The sequence below is a fragment of the Pelmatolapia mariae genome, linkage group LG6, assembly GCF_036321145.2.
Source record: "Pelmatolapia mariae isolate MD_Pm_ZW linkage group LG6, Pm_UMD_F_2, whole genome shotgun sequence".
NCBI lineage: Eukaryota > Metazoa > Chordata > Actinopteri > Cichliformes > Cichlidae > Pelmatolapia > Pelmatolapia mariae.
In genome coordinates this window covers 32,916,337-32,931,282 of record NC_086232.1, presented here as the reverse complement: position 1 = coordinate 32,931,282, position 14,946 = coordinate 32,916,337, and the positions used below count along the sequence as shown (strand labels likewise).

Sequence of the window (14,946 nt, the reverse complement as noted above, 5' to 3'; positions counted from 1 at the left end):
GGTTGTTTTGGAAAATCTCAGCAGCTCAGCAGTTTCTACATACTCAGACCATTCCGTCTGGCGCTAACAATCATGCCGCATGCAAAGTCACTTAAAATCACCTTTCTTTCCCATTGCGGTGGTATGATTTGAACTTCAGGTCATCTTGACCATGTTGACGTGTAAATTCATTGAGTTGCTGCAGTGTGATTGCTTTAAGGAACATGTTAATCAAGCCTGGGTCTTAAACTGGTTCAAAAAAAATCATTATTTAGTTTAAAACGACTAATAAAGTGTTGGAAATCTTTAATAAAGCGTTTATAAATGATTATATTAAACTGTTATTTATAGATTTCGTCCAAAGCCGCTCGCTTTAGTCACATGACCTCGACAGCACCCGGTTATTCGTTCATTTCACCGTCACATGGCCGGAAGTTTTAAATGAAGCGGTTTGGGGAGTAGCTTTGAAATGAAAACAAGTGCTGTTTGCTCTCTTCCAGGCTTTTTAGTTAATAAAAAACTCTATAGCGCCACATATAGTTTTAAATAAATGACAATAAACTCTTCGGCGGCCTCTGTAAACGATGAGGCAGAAAATTAAACAGTTAATTCATCAAATATGGGTAAGTATAGAGGTGCTAGCATAAGTAGCTAGCTGTTGTTTTCACTCCATACCTTTTGTGGCATGATTTGTCAAACATCTGCGCCACATATAACCATTTCCATTTGTCTCAGTGTGCATGTAATTATAGCATCACTGTTTTTATTTGAATACAGATTTACCCGCGCAAAATTTACTTGCATGCAAATTAAACTTTTTCCCTCCATCGTTTCACATCAGTGGATCCAGCTTAAACTAGTTGTCTTTTTGCAGGGTGATCGTAAAAGCCTCATATTGCGAAGAAAAGTACAGTATAATGGATGACTCGGACCAGGATTTTGAAGATTTCAGCCCGAAGCGTCTAAGACGAGTCCGCAAGAAACCAGGTGAAGCCAGACAGGCGAGGAAAGCAGAGAGGCAGACCTCCAGTCAAGCAAGCGAAGAGGATAAGAGAAGGAGAAATAACAAAAAAGCTGTTAACTCTATCAAAAGGCTATCTTGGACCCAGCCTGCTGCTGCTGCTGCTGCTGGTGGTGCTGGCGATGATGGTGGAGGAGAAACGCGTGTGGTCAATGGAGAGGCTGGACATCAGTCAGGGGATGCTTGGCCATCAGCTGAGCCTTTAAAGGAAGCAGGGCCAAGTCCTCAAAGCGGCCTAAGAGCGAAAGACAAAGTGCTCCTGAGGATGAAGCAGTTCAAGAGAGATAGTCCACAGAAGATGGTGCACAAAAATCACACCCAACCAGCAAACCACGAGAACAACTATACTCCTTTTACACAGAAAAAAAATCAGGGTGAGATGACATGATCCTCTCCAGTCTACTGCATTCCCTACTTTGATGTGCTCTCTTTTCCTGCTCAGTTTTGTTTTTTCATTAGTTTTATTTCTGTTGTGTTTGTGTTCAATTTAGGTTCAGGCAGTTTAGAGTGGGTTAGTTTTTATAGTTAAAATGTTTAGCTTTGGTTTTTATTAGATTCAGTTTTCCTTTGTTATCTAATGTGTGGTATTTGTCAGGGGCAAGAATTAACAGGCTCAGAACTGCACAGTAAGAAAATACAACAATATAAAGACTCCGCCAAGGAGATATCTCTGCTCTCTGGATTAACAGATGCACAAGAGTCTGATCAAACTGGCTGCAATAACAAGTTTGATCAAACTGACAAAATCTAAAGACATTTGCTTTACATTCTTATTTTATTTTACTTAGTCTAGATTTTATTTTTATATTACATAATTAACAGTTTTTTCACATCAAGTTTTAGCTTTTAGTTCAGTTCAGTTTAGTTTAGTTTACTTAACTATAATAAGCATACACCTACTTTCTTATGCTTATCCAATTCAGGTTTATGGGGCTGAAGCTGTTTCCAGCTGTTATAGGGTGAGAGACGGGGTACACCTTGAACAGTAGAGGTAGTAATGGTGAATGAGTTTAAATACCTGAGTTCAACCATTAAAAGCAATGAGCAGTGCACAAAAGAGGTGAAGAAGACAGTGTTGACAGGGTGGAGTGTTTGATGGTGAGTGTCAGGGGTGATTTGTGACACAAGGATAGTATTAATCTGCCTCACAGTCTAAACATGGCAAAAGCAGCAACATTATGAAGACAAATGTAGACCTTATAAACACTGTAATATTTTGTGTAGGGTTTTCTGTGTCTGTATTGATCCGAGACATATTTTTTTCCAAATTTTACACTTTAAATTTGCGTCATTATATTTCAGTATAGGCCATATAGAATTTACCTTCATAAACTGTAGACTGCTGACAAACTACTAACAACCTGTTACCCAGGGACTGGGTTCTATTGTTGAAAAATAGGAAATGTGGCCCATACCTTTTCCTTATTTTGAAATCCTGTTTTCTGAAATGTTGCTGTGTTATTCTTGCTATCCCTCACTTTAACCCGTATATTTCTCTGTCTCGGGGCTGTTCGCAGATACTCCAGATACCTTCAGCTCTGCTCTTCCTCCAGAGCCTCAAGACAACGATGAGGCTCTTGCTCTGCAGCTGCAGCAGGAGCTGGACAGTGAGGCAGCGCAGGCCCAGATTGTGGACTTAGAGGATGGAGGGCTTTTCTTCTGTCAGATTTGCCACAGAGACTTAACACACATGACAGCAGAGGGTCGCACACAGCATCTTAACAGGTCTGAGGATTTTGATTGCATTTTAGATGATAGCTTTACATACTGGTGGACACACAGGGAGGCTAAATAACATTAAACAATCTGTCTTCACTGCTAAAGCACTGTAAGAGAATGTTTATTGGACAAGTAACCTCCGCTTAAGGATTCCACTCAGTGAGTGCACCAAGTTGCATTTAAATGATTTGTCTGAAAATAAAACAATAACTTTTCCAATTTTCAGGTCATAACTTCATAAAGTATAATGACAAACATCTGATTAAAATAATGAAATCCTGAGGTTATAAGAGTTTTCCACAAATAAAAAATCATCCTCAGTTTCTGTGTTTTAGAAAATTCTTGATTTTCTTTTCTGGATACATGAACTTTTACCTAAAGTATCTCTCTGAATAATCAAAATATATATATTTTTTCATTTTTGTCAAAAATCTCTCTGTACAGGTGTTTGGATGAGAGTGAAAAGAGTGGCCCTGCGGCTCCTGCACCTCCTCCTCCACCACCTTCTGGTGTTCCTGATTGTCCCATCTGTGGTAAGAAGTTCAAGTCCCAAAAGAGCCGCTCAGTCCACTTGAAGCGCTGTTCTTCAGATATGGACGTCTCCCCCGCTGTGCTGATACAGGCTCTGCAGAGACAAGCTGAGGAAACCCAGAGTGCTGCCACTGCTAATTTACTGTAAGTCAGACAATAACTTTGTTGCATAACTAAAAGATAGATGACATCTAACTCTAGCCATTGTCTTCTTCAGCATTCAAGCTGTGGGCACCAAAAGGAAAGGCCCAACCAAGCCAGGCCTGCAGGCACGGAAGAAGCCCAAGAAAAAGCCCGAACCCCTGGATGAAGAGACCATGGTGGCTCTGGCTCTGTCCTCCTCCCTGCTGGAACAAAAGAAAGAGGAAGAGAGGCAGTATCAAACAAAGACTGGCACTTCTCACACGTCAGTGACTCAAGATCTGAAGTGGAGGCCAGACGCAGGTATCTGTGTTTTTCAAAAAGCAGGGAGAGGGGAGAAGATAAATAAAGATAGATAAAACTCGAGTACCAAATTCAAATCTTCTCCTACAATAATTCCTTTTTCCAGCTTCTTATGCTATCACACCTCAGAAACGTGCAGCTCCAGAGACAGAAATACCTGCATTAAGCAAGGTCACAGGAGGAAAAGCCCAAAGTACAGAAGAGATAAAACACATTTACATTTACTGAATTCCCAACTCAGTTTTCAAAGTCAGAAACTTAGGTGTGGTTTATTAATTTGACATTTGAACTTTAGTTTAATATTTAATTATCAACACACCCTGCAGCCAGGATACCATGCCTTTGATCTTGGTTTAGCTTTGTCTTTAATTATGATTGCTGATGAGGACCGGTCATTTCTCAGTTATCAAACCAAGTCAGAATAAATACCAGTAACAGCTCAAGAGCAAAAGTGAGCAAAGAAAAGTCCAAGCGAAAAAGGTTTAACAAGGAAGGTTTTCGTCTTGTTTTTGTCAATGAACAACAAATGTTTAACAGTACAGTCTGTAGATTGTGGGTTTGCATACCTGTCGCCGTTTTAAAGCCCTGCAGCAGTGTATATGTGACTGTCTATTAGATATTTAATAACTAAAAGGTTACATTAAGTTGTTTTTTACTCAAATTTAATGAGGAAGTTTTCAAATAGCGGCAGCACCTAAATCCTCTGCTCCCCTCGTGCAGGTAAAGGGCGTGGAAAGAGAAAAAAAGGAGTCGTCCCTCGCCCTGCTCCATTACTTCTCATTCAGGATGCTGATGGGGCACTGAGGAGGTTGCAGGAACGTGTTTCTGCTCTTCTCCTGCGCAGCCCTCCAGACTCTCCCCCAACCCCACCTCGCAGCCCTAGCACTCTGCATAGCTGGAGCGGAGCTGCCCCCCTCTGGGAGAAAAGCCGACTGCTTGACGGAGACTCCACCTGTCTGTCTGATTTCTACGTTCCGGAGCTCAGGGAGTTCTTCTCACCCTGGGTATCAGCAATGGTGAGAGAGACCAAAGACATGCTTATTTTTTATTGTGTTATTGCGTCAGTTTTGAACTAAGTGGAGGATTTAATCGATCAGATTGAATGGAAGCTACTCTTTTGTTCATTTGTTTTAATCAGATGCAACTTTAAGGACAGATAAAACTGTTGAGAGAAAAATGTGTTTTGGAATCACTAATGGGTCCCAGTGGATCTTCATACTGAGAAGAGCGTGATCTTGCATGTCTTACAATATCTGACCAAAAACTCCTCCACTTCTAGACTGATGCAGCCTCAGAAGGCTCCCACGACAAGCCTGTGGGCGGAGGAACTCCCACCACTGCGTTCAGGACCTCCATCCTACCATCCTCTGCCAAGACGGCTTCCTGCTCCCCAGCTCCCTCCACGCCCGGCACAGGGCAGCTCTCAGTGAGCAGTCAGGTTCTTCGAGACCTGATGGACCTGGCTGACGAAGGCATGACACTCACACAGTATGGATACACAGCCAAAGGTAAAACACGCAGACAAAAATTATGTCCTAAAACATTTTTTTATTTAAAGTGGAGCAGCATTAAAGCCTTACCTAATGTGAAAATTGTACCAATAAGTTAACTGACAGTTTGATATTTTATATGATATAAAATTATGATGTTATTTCCTGTAGAGTTTAATTTGAACATTTAAATAAAAGGCAAAGCGCCTAAAATATGTGTGAACACATCACATACACACCTTTGTTCACTGTCTTCTGTTCTTGCTGTGTATGTTGAAGAAAAACTAAAACTGCGGGTGTTGGTTATATAAGTTTTATAGACATTTTATAAACATTTTAACATTGTGCTAAACATGAGGCTAAACTATTTAACCTTTTTTCGCAGACAACGCCAGCGAGAGCGGCTTCATCCAGGAGGAATCAGAGGAGCAGGCTGACCTCTGTGCCAGTGGCTTCCTGCCAGAAAGGGCCCACATGCATGCTGAGGAAAGACATAGCCAAGCGATGACAGCAGCTGAGCAACCAAAGGAAAAAGTTGGAGACAGCCACCAATCAGTAAGATGTTTCTTAACATTTCCATTACGTTCATTAATTTCATCTAACCAAATCTTTTAAGTACTGTTTTTGTAGGACCACTTTATTTTCTTTCAGTTAGATCTGTAGTAAGGTCCCTAGATGTTTCCAGGCCAAGTTTAATCTGGCCCTCTTGTTCTGGAGTATAAACAAGGGTTTGTTGTAAAAAGCTGCCAAATATAAAGAATCACCTCCAGATATTTTATTTGAGTGAACAGTCATACGGCTACTTGTCAGTCAGTTGTCCAATAAATTTTTAGCCACTGAAAATGGGGGTCTGTATAAAGACGGCTGTAATTCCTAAACAGTTAGTGCAATACCTTTGTCAACAACACCATCTTCCTCATTCCTCAGATACATTTCACTGCATGTTGTACTTGAATAACTATGCATGTGACAAATAAAGAATCTTGAATCTTGAAGTACTCTGACCACCTCTATAAAAGAAGTAGAAGTTTTGGCAGTTTGCTGGTCTGGTGCATTCAATTGTGTTGACACAATGCCGTCCTCACTAATGGGGAGTAGATGTCCCAGCAGGCCTTCATCAATTCTCAGAGAAACTGAAGAAAACCCAAGTACATCTCAGACTGTACAGGAAAAGAGTTTACATGTGTAATGTTAGAGTTAAATTAGGAAAAAGACTGAACAGGTATGTCTTATTTGGAGGGGCTACCACAAGAAAGTCTCTTATTTATAAAAAACAACAACATGGCAACACAGCTTAGTTTTGCACGAACATAGCACATCAGAACAGACACCTCATACGCTGGTATGAGCTGCTGTGCTGGTGAAGAGCAGCCACACGACCTGGGCACCTTGCAGTCATTGTTTTGACCATAAACTCATCTGAATAACAAAGTATTGTAGAGTCAAATTTGAGCCCATCTCTCTCGCTCATACTGGGTCATGCAGCAGGACAGTGATGCAAATCTGCTAAAAAAAAGAGTCAAGGTGTTGCAGTTGTCCCAAAATTCAAATCTCAACCTGATTTAAGTGCTGTGGCAGGAATTTGCCAACTAATTCCCACAAACCTTAATGAACAGAAGCAATCTTGTAAAGAAGAGTGGGACAAAATTCCTCCACAGTGATGCGAGACAGAGACACTGATATAGTCACACATATAAAAGAATTATTTCAGTTTATTACTGGTAGATATGCTTCTACAGCCTACTGAGTCATGGGGTGTAATTAGTTTTTTCATATGGTTGCACAGTCCTACAAAAACGTTCTTTTTCACATGACTCATGATGTCATGTTTATAAACGATGTCATCTTTTATAAACTTTCCAGCAGTGCACAGGTTGGCTCAGCACCCGTCTGCCCAGCTGTGATGCAAACCGTTCTGCATGCTGCAGGCTAACTTTGTGATGACACAGTTTTTAAATCACCTTAATTCATCGTGTTCTGTTAAAGCAATAATTATAATAAAATAAATATCAGGACCTAAATAACATGTTAACTTACGTCATTGTATTGTGATGGTTTTCCCCCTGTAGGTAGCGCTGTCCACATTGGCGTCAGACCTGAGCAGCATGGTGAACAACCCTCAGCTCAGTGATGTCCAGCTCCAGGTGGACAGTGGAGAAGTCTTCTTTGCACATTCCTTCATGGTGTATGCTCGCTGCCCCCTGCTGGCAGAAATGGTAAATCAGTTATTACTGTGTTGCACGTCAAAGCTCTGCTGATGTGCAACACCAGGGACGCATTATTATGCATATTGTTCTGTCATGTTTTGCAAGTATGAAATATAATCTAATTAGTGTAAAAATTGAAGTAAGTAGTATAAATAATAATAGTATGATTGTAAGAGGTAATTAAAGGTCTACACTGATGCATACTGTAGTGTGCGATGCTGCAGGTTGAGATTTCATTTTGCTTGAAAGAATAAGCTGTGTGAATGTAATTTATTTCAACGCTTTAAAAACTAATTGGGAATTTTGTTTTGTTTGAAGTTGTTTATTTAGTTTCTTATGAATTAATTCAGCTTTTTCAGAGTCTATTTGCTCTTCTGCTCGTGTCACAGATGCATGAAAGTGGTTTTGGGGTGCAGGAGGAAGGCGTGCCTCCTGCTCAGAGGGTGTTGATCAGCGACGTCCCGGCCCAAGCAGTGTTTACTCTGCTACAGTATCTCTACACAGCCCACTTCTCCTTACCGGCATCGCTGCAGCCTCATGTGCTGGAGCTGGCACAAAGGTACCAGGAGATGGAGGACGTAAAGTCCCAAGCACAAAATACAAAGCAAAAGTTCATGCGTGCAGCAGTGGCATAAATACATGCAGACTGAAAATGAGAGAGAAACAAAAAAAAAAAAGAATGCCGCTTGGAGTTCCCCTAGTAGCCCAGGGCAATAGTGTCATAACGATGGGGCGGTTCAGGGTCACCTGAACCAGCAATTACAGTATGCCTTATTAAAGAGGGAAGTTTTAATGCCGAAACCTAAAACTAGAGTGGATGTCTGCTCCCTCAAAAAAGCTCAAATGCCTTAAACAGTCGATATTTCATCATATAAACCAGGATCTTGTTTGTTGTCTAGCTTTGTTCTTTATTAAACAGAGCTGGTTCTCGTAATTGCACTTAAATTAGAAGCCCAGATGTTTGTAAACATATACACATGGGCAGCATCTGGAGAATGCAGTCAGGATGTGGTTCGCAGTTGTTCTTTCTCACATGTAAGACACACGAGGAGACAGCGTACATGTGAGAGAGCATGTTGGAAGCTGGCAGGTTTGACTGTGATGTGACTGAGTCAGATATTTGAGTTCTCTCATACAGCTGCTTTACATAAGCTGAGAAAGGTTCAGGGCTCCAATGCATGTGTGAAAAGAACTTCTGTTAAGAGTTTCCATTTTTTAAAATAAAACATTAAAATGATTTAAAAAACAATACTTAAAAAAGTATTATTCTTTTTGATATTTTCTGAATTTCATGTAAGAACTCTTAAAATTTGACGTTGTTGTGAAAGCTTCTTTCTTTCGTTTCTCTTTCCTGTTTCAGGTTTGACTTGCAGGAGCTACAACAGCTTTGTCATCTTGGGCAAGAGGAGACTCTGAGAGACGAGGGCAGCTACTTAACCCAGGAGGAGGAAACAGACCAGGCCTTCATCGAGCTCCTCCGCTCCATGTGGAACGAAGACGATGCTGACGGTGACGACGGGGAAGATTCAGACAGAGGAAGAGATGAAGGCCTGGAAGGGGATCATCAAGCTGCTGAGGTCACGTCCGGCGATAGAGAGATTCACGAGGAGAAAGTGAATGAGGAAGAGTTGGAGGAGATCTATGAGTTTGTGTCCACGCAGAGAAAGAGGGAGGAGGAGAAGGAGGAGGAGGAGGAGGAGGCGCTAGATGAGGAAGAAGATGGAGAAACTAAAAAAAGCTTAAGTGACAAAAAACTGCAACCTGACTTTCAACGTGAGCCCAACCCCAGCCTGGATCGCAGCTACAGCCGTCTCTTCTCAGATTCGTGGGGGGTGTACGAGGAAGCAGAGCCTTCCTCCTTAGCTTCTACCTCTGGTCTGCCAAAGGTGCACCTTTCTCAGCAGTCCCCCTGTAAACCATCATATGAATTTTCAGGGAGAGCTTTGCTTCAGTCTTCAGCAAGTGTAGTTAGTGATCCTTCCATCAGTCCTCCACCAGGGACATCCAACTTGCCGGTCCCAGGTGTGTCCCCTGGACAAGTAGGTGACATGGGTGGCAGTGGAGACAAGGGAAAAAATGCAGTTGAATTGAAAATGCCCAAGAAAGATCTATTGGAACACATGAAGCGAGAAAGCCAAGGTCCTTATAGTATTTGCACCCCTCATTCTCCTGATTCAGCTCAGAAGAAAGACGAACCCGAGCTCATAGTTTTGTCAGACTCCAGTGAGGAGCTTGAGGGGGATGTTGCTGTTCTTAGTTCCCGTAGCCCCTTACCACGTTCTCCCAGTTATACAGAAATCAAATCCAGGCACAACTCAGCAGCCAATGAACCAGCTTTGAATAAAGAGGCCAGTAGTTTGGGGCACAGTGCTGGTGATCAATTAGACTGTTCTCCAGAAGTTTCCTGGCTGATCCCGTCCACACCTGTCCGTCCTGGCAGCGGCACCAGGAGCAGCTCCACTCAGACCAGAAGCAGCATGTGCAGGACGCAGCTGTTTCGGAGAAGTCAAACATCCCCATCATCACTCTCTGTTTTTTCTTCTCCTACTCTTAAGAGCACCCTTCACCCCTCCAACAGTGAAACCAAGGATTCTGCCGACACCGACCAAATGAAGGGCAGTGTCTCCAGGTTGAAGATAGAAAGGAACTTCAGCTTTTCTCCAAAAAGAGAGAATAGTGATGATTCAAGGAACGATGGAGAGAGGTTCAAAGTTCCCCTGCCTCAGCCTAAACTGTCAAATCTCTCAAGCTCGACTCACCTTGATTCCCTCCAAGTTTCTTCAAAGCGTGATATTCCTCTTCAGCGCCACCCCCAACCTTACAGCAGCACTCCCTTACAAACGGAGCTCCACCATTCCCCTATGCGTCTTGCTTCCTCCCTGCTTCACACTCATGCCAGTAAGCAGAACTCAATGGGTCAGAAAAGGGAGAGAGCACCATCAGATAGCCCAGAGAAAACAGACCTGGGGAGCTTTCACCTCTCCCCTGTGTCTGACCCTTCAGGCCCACGCTCTTTGTCTTCTCATAGTTTTGAAAGTTCACCGAGGCACACCGTGTCCTCTAGTCAGAGGCGACGTTCTCATAATTCCAGCATTTATGAAAAGAGGTTAAAGAATGAGAAGGAAGGAAGAGAGACAGATTCCGATCGTACTGAAGAAATGTTCAATGAAGGACAGGAGGGAGAAATAAAAATAGAGGCAGATGTTGAAGAATCTAGTTTTCAGCAGAGTTTCATGGCCATGGATGAGCCTCCCATAGCGTTCAATGATTCATGGGGGCTTGATGTCTGTGTAGACGCTGATCCAGGATGCTTCAGTCTGAGGCTGGAGGACAGCGGACAGCGAGAAACAACCCAGTCATTAACCTCTCCCATCAGTCGACCTGAATCGTCCAGACACAGCAGCCAGTCTTTAAACCGCTGTGGTGGCGTGACTACCCCTTCCACGCCTAAATGTCACAGTCCTCAGGTGCACGCAGGTCCCTCCATCACCACGTCCCCACCTAAAGCCAAATTGCTGACCACACCAGAGATTGACAACGGCCTCCTGGACTCCAAAATATGGGACAGCTGGGAAGAAGAAGAAGAGGAGGAACACCTTCCTCTCTCTAAGAGGGTGAACCCCTCAACCTATCATAAGACCCCAGGTAAGTATTTCTATTGTGTAATTTGCTAGCATAAATATAAACTGCATATTACTAAATAATATTTGTTTTAGCCTAAATTATAAAAAACATCCCAATATGTATCAACAGGTCTTGATTTTAATTAAATATCAAGAAGTATTTTTCCTCTAATACATAATTTATACTAGAAAGTTGTTTCAGAATTTAATCAGATTCTTCACTCTATCAGACAACCTGTGCCTGAAGTAGAAAGTTATTGTCTGTATTCACAGGGTTGTACATGCTGTGATACACACGCTGTACCTTTGTGGTTGGGACAACAAGCCTGCACAGGGCTACACATACAATAAAAACCGAGTGCCAGGCTTAAAAACATGCTCTTCTCCACCAAGACAGAAAGAATAGAATAGAATAAACCTTTATTATCCCAAAAATGAGAAATTTTAGTGTTAAACAGCTCTTATAGCAAGAGAAATATAGACAAAGTAGTCCTATATACATAAGCAACCGACACATTCCAGAGCAATAAAAATCACAAAAAGACAGATAATTATTATTATCGACCACAAGTTCTCAAACAACCTCCACAATTAATTCAGTTTGTTTTTATTTAAAAAGCACCAAACCAAAAAAAAAAAAAATAGGCATCTCAAGGCACTTTATATTTTAAAGTCGAGACTCTGCAACATTAATTAATGTTGTGCTCATTAACTTTAATGAGCACAAACTTGTTAATTGTGAAAGAATGTTATATCTGAGCCTCATTTCAAGGTTAAAACCAAATTGAGTGGTAAAAGTTTGAAGTATTGATTAACCTCCTAAGACCTAAACTCTTCCACAGCATGCATTTTTAATTTCTCTTTGATATTTGGGCATATTGGGGCCCGATGAATGTAAAAACAAAGAATTACCAGATTTTTTTTTTTACCTTAATTTTGTTTTTAAGAAAAATGAGAGCCACATGTGAGGATATTTGTTTAAAATTTTGATAGAACAGTAGCAGTATAATGTCCTCGTAAGTGGATATCAGGGCCATGTAGAGCAAAATTGAGTATTTTGGTCTAAATAACCCAAAATGTGATGTCCACATATGTGGACGCCAGGTCCTAGGAGGTTAAATTCAAGTGGAAAACAAGGAATAAATGTGTTTTTGGGGGGCTTATTGCTTTATCAGGTTCATTTTATCTATATTGTTTAATATCACCAATTCATTCAAATGTTTTACAATTAGTATAACTTAATCAGTGCCTAAATTATTGATTTAGATTAGGAAAAAACAAAACCTGTTAGATATGATTGCGGGCTATTACAGATATATTGCTTAATTTCTGTTGAATAAATAATTAGTTGGGATTTTTTTAAAGGACTGCACGAACTTGTCTTCTATTTATGAACTTCTAGTGCAGAAATTAGACTTTATGCCTAAACAGTGTCTTCTTCTTGTGTTCCATCAGTGTTGTCTCACAGCAAAAGGCGGTGCACCTTGGTGCCCATCACTCCCATGCCCCACTACTCTGACATGGACACGCCAGAGCTCAAGAACAAGCTCAACAGGTCAGTTGGTTCACTCTCATCCACTTGTTAAAGATTAGATAAAGGCCGAGTTGTTTTTTTTTTTCTAACTAATCACAGCGATTAAGTGAGGAATCTATCCAATTAGCTCCCCTGGTGTCACTGTCAACGCAGTCTGTCTGGCTTTGCTCGCTGTCAGGCTGTTTTCCTTCTGTCCATCTGTTAGTCCGTCTGTGCCTTACAAATGCCTTTAACTTTCGCCTCTGTGCAGGTTTGGCGTTCGGCCTTTACCGAAGCGCCAGATGATCCTAAAACTCAAGGAGATCCACCAATACACACACCAGCTGGTCAGCTCAGACTCTGAGGATGAGGCCCCAGTCTCAGGAGCCACAGCTCAGATGAAGCCCCCTGCCAGCAGGCCAGTGTCCTGCGCCCAGACTGTGAAGTTTAAAGAACCCCAAGCACCTGCTGATGTGTGCCCTGTGAAGCACAACGGTGATGAGGTGGGGGAGCCTCTGTCCAACTCACAGGGCTCCAACACCTCCTCAGCTGGAGCCAGTGAAGAATCTGAAAGGTACTGCGCAGTGTGTAGATCATCTTAGGTGTTACATAACAGCACGCTTGCTTATAAACTCAGTCAGTGACCTGTGTTCTCCAGGAGCCATGTTTCTGGTGGATTCAGAGTTGCTCGCCTGTGTGCACATGTACTAGTGTTGGTAACAAATCAGATGACATTAAAAGTTCACACCAAGTAATCTCTTGGCAGTCGTGAACATTCAGAAGATAACGCCTTAGTTTAAAGATTTGAAGTCCATCAAGAGTTGACACAGTGCATGAAGATTGTGAAGAGGATGTTAGACACCGTTGCCCTCCTTCACAGCTGAATAGCATGAGTTTGTAACCTGCTATGGTCATTGTGCGTGATTTGCTGTGCTGTTGCCTCAGAATGACACCAAAGTGTACATCTGTGTACACCACAACCCACAGCTATACAGAGGGTGCTTACATTTTTAGTGTTTTTAATAATTGAGCTCTAGAATGTTGTTTTTTGTTCCTACCTGGGAAAAAAACAATGAATTTAGTCAGTAGTGAGTGCACAACTATAAAGTCAAGATAAACAACCTTTATGGATGAAATTATTTGGGGGAAATTTGAAATGTATAAAAATGTCATTTTTCCTCTTACCAGTGTGATTTTAAAATACTTCATCTAATTATGTCCACTATTTAAAATGACATTAACAGAGATTAACAGTGGAGATAACAGCCATATAACAATGAGTCAAAGACACGTGATGTTAGCGCTCCTGAGAGAAAGAGCTTAAAATGCACAGAATGGGGAAAAAGTTTAAAGATGATGCTGATTATATGTGATATAAACTTTATCAGCAAATTCAAATTCACACACAGATATTCTGCATCATGAGCTGATGGCACTGATATGAACTAGAATTTAAGGTAACTTGCCTGAATGCTGTTTTTGTACCAGGTAACAGATCAGTGTGTATAAAAGCACCACTACTCACCTGCTCAGTTCTCTTGGAAAATGGGATTACTTTAGTGACGCTTGGTGGTTGGATTAGTAGGGCAATAGTATTCAGGGATCTTTGGCTTCCTTTAACACAATTACAGTGTTGCACAGAAAAAACAGGAGCAGCTCCAGTAATGCAGGACAGAGAGAGAAAAAACAACCTGCACACATCCATGAACTGAGTTTCTGGATCAGATAATTTAGCCAATATAAGGAGTTGCTTTTAGCCCATTTTACAGGTACAATTCCTCATATTTGGGAGGTTAAAACTTGATTTCATTCATGTTTTGTGATTGATCATTTGGTGCCAACATGACCCCTTACACGCCTGGCTGGAGTCAGACACGACCACACAACTACTGACATGTGGCTGCTTTGAGACATTTTGGAACTGTTGAAGTAGCTTTCCAGTACCAGCTGTTGCTTAGTGTGTGCACGTTTGACCCTCGGATATACAAGTTAGATGCCTGACACTCATTTTAAAAATTAGACACTTAATAGAGTCTATAAAATTAACCGCTTCTTTCTCATCAGGTCCAATCCAGAATTATGCATCTCGTCCGATGGCGACTCCGACAGCGATGGCGGGATTTCTGCCTCTCAAGCAGCGTCCCGGCTCCAGGATCAACTCAAAGCCGTGCGCTCCTTCATCTTGTCCGACTCCAAGCTGTACAGTCAGATCCTCCAGTATAAGCCTCTGGTTCTGTCTCAGCTTCAGGAGCAACTCAAAGCAGCGGGGATACGCCTGGGGGCCGCCAAGCTCATGGACTACCTGGACTCTCAGTGTATCACCTTCACCACAGCCAAGCCAGGCCACGCCGCACCGAGCCGCAGGCGGGTCAAGAGGACAGGCAAGGCGGGCAAAAGTAGGTGAAAGAGAGGCAAGCGA

At 42.0% G+C, this 14,946-nt stretch overlaps 1 protein-coding gene across 1 annotated transcript; it reads left to right on the top strand.

The window, feature by feature from the left end:
• Window positions 1-434: 434 nt before the first annotated feature.
• Window positions 435-14,931, top strand: slx4 (SLX4 structure-specific endonuclease subunit homolog (S. cerevisiae)). The gene is made up of 14 exons (XM_063476626.2): window positions 435-602; window positions 854-1,374; window positions 2,518-2,725; window positions 3,164-3,394; window positions 3,468-3,694; window positions 4,415-4,710; window positions 4,974-5,202; window positions 5,570-5,739; window positions 7,254-7,400; window positions 7,781-7,950; window positions 8,752-11,036; window positions 12,470-12,569; window positions 12,799-13,101; window positions 14,592-14,931. The coding sequence occupies exons 2-14, from the start codon at window positions 897-899 to the stop codon at window positions 14,929-14,931; spliced, it is 5,184 nt and encodes a 1,727-aa protein (XP_063332696.1). The 5' UTR covers window positions 435-602; window positions 854-896.
• The last annotated feature ends 15 nt before the right edge of the window (window positions 14,932-14,946 follow it).

Coding starts and splice junctions, on each gene's coding strand:
- slx4 (XM_063476626.2), top strand. CDS start 897: ATGGATGACTCGGACCAGGATTTTGAAGATTTCAGCCCGAAGCGTCTA. Junction 2,726..3,163: donor CGCACACAGCATCTTAACAG/GTCTGAGGATTT, acceptor CTCTCTGTACAG/GTGTTTGGATGAGAGTGAAA. Junction 3,695..4,414: donor GAAGTGGAGGCCAGACGCAG/GTATCTGTGTTT, acceptor CCCCTCGTGCAG/GTAAAGGGCGTGGAAAGAGA.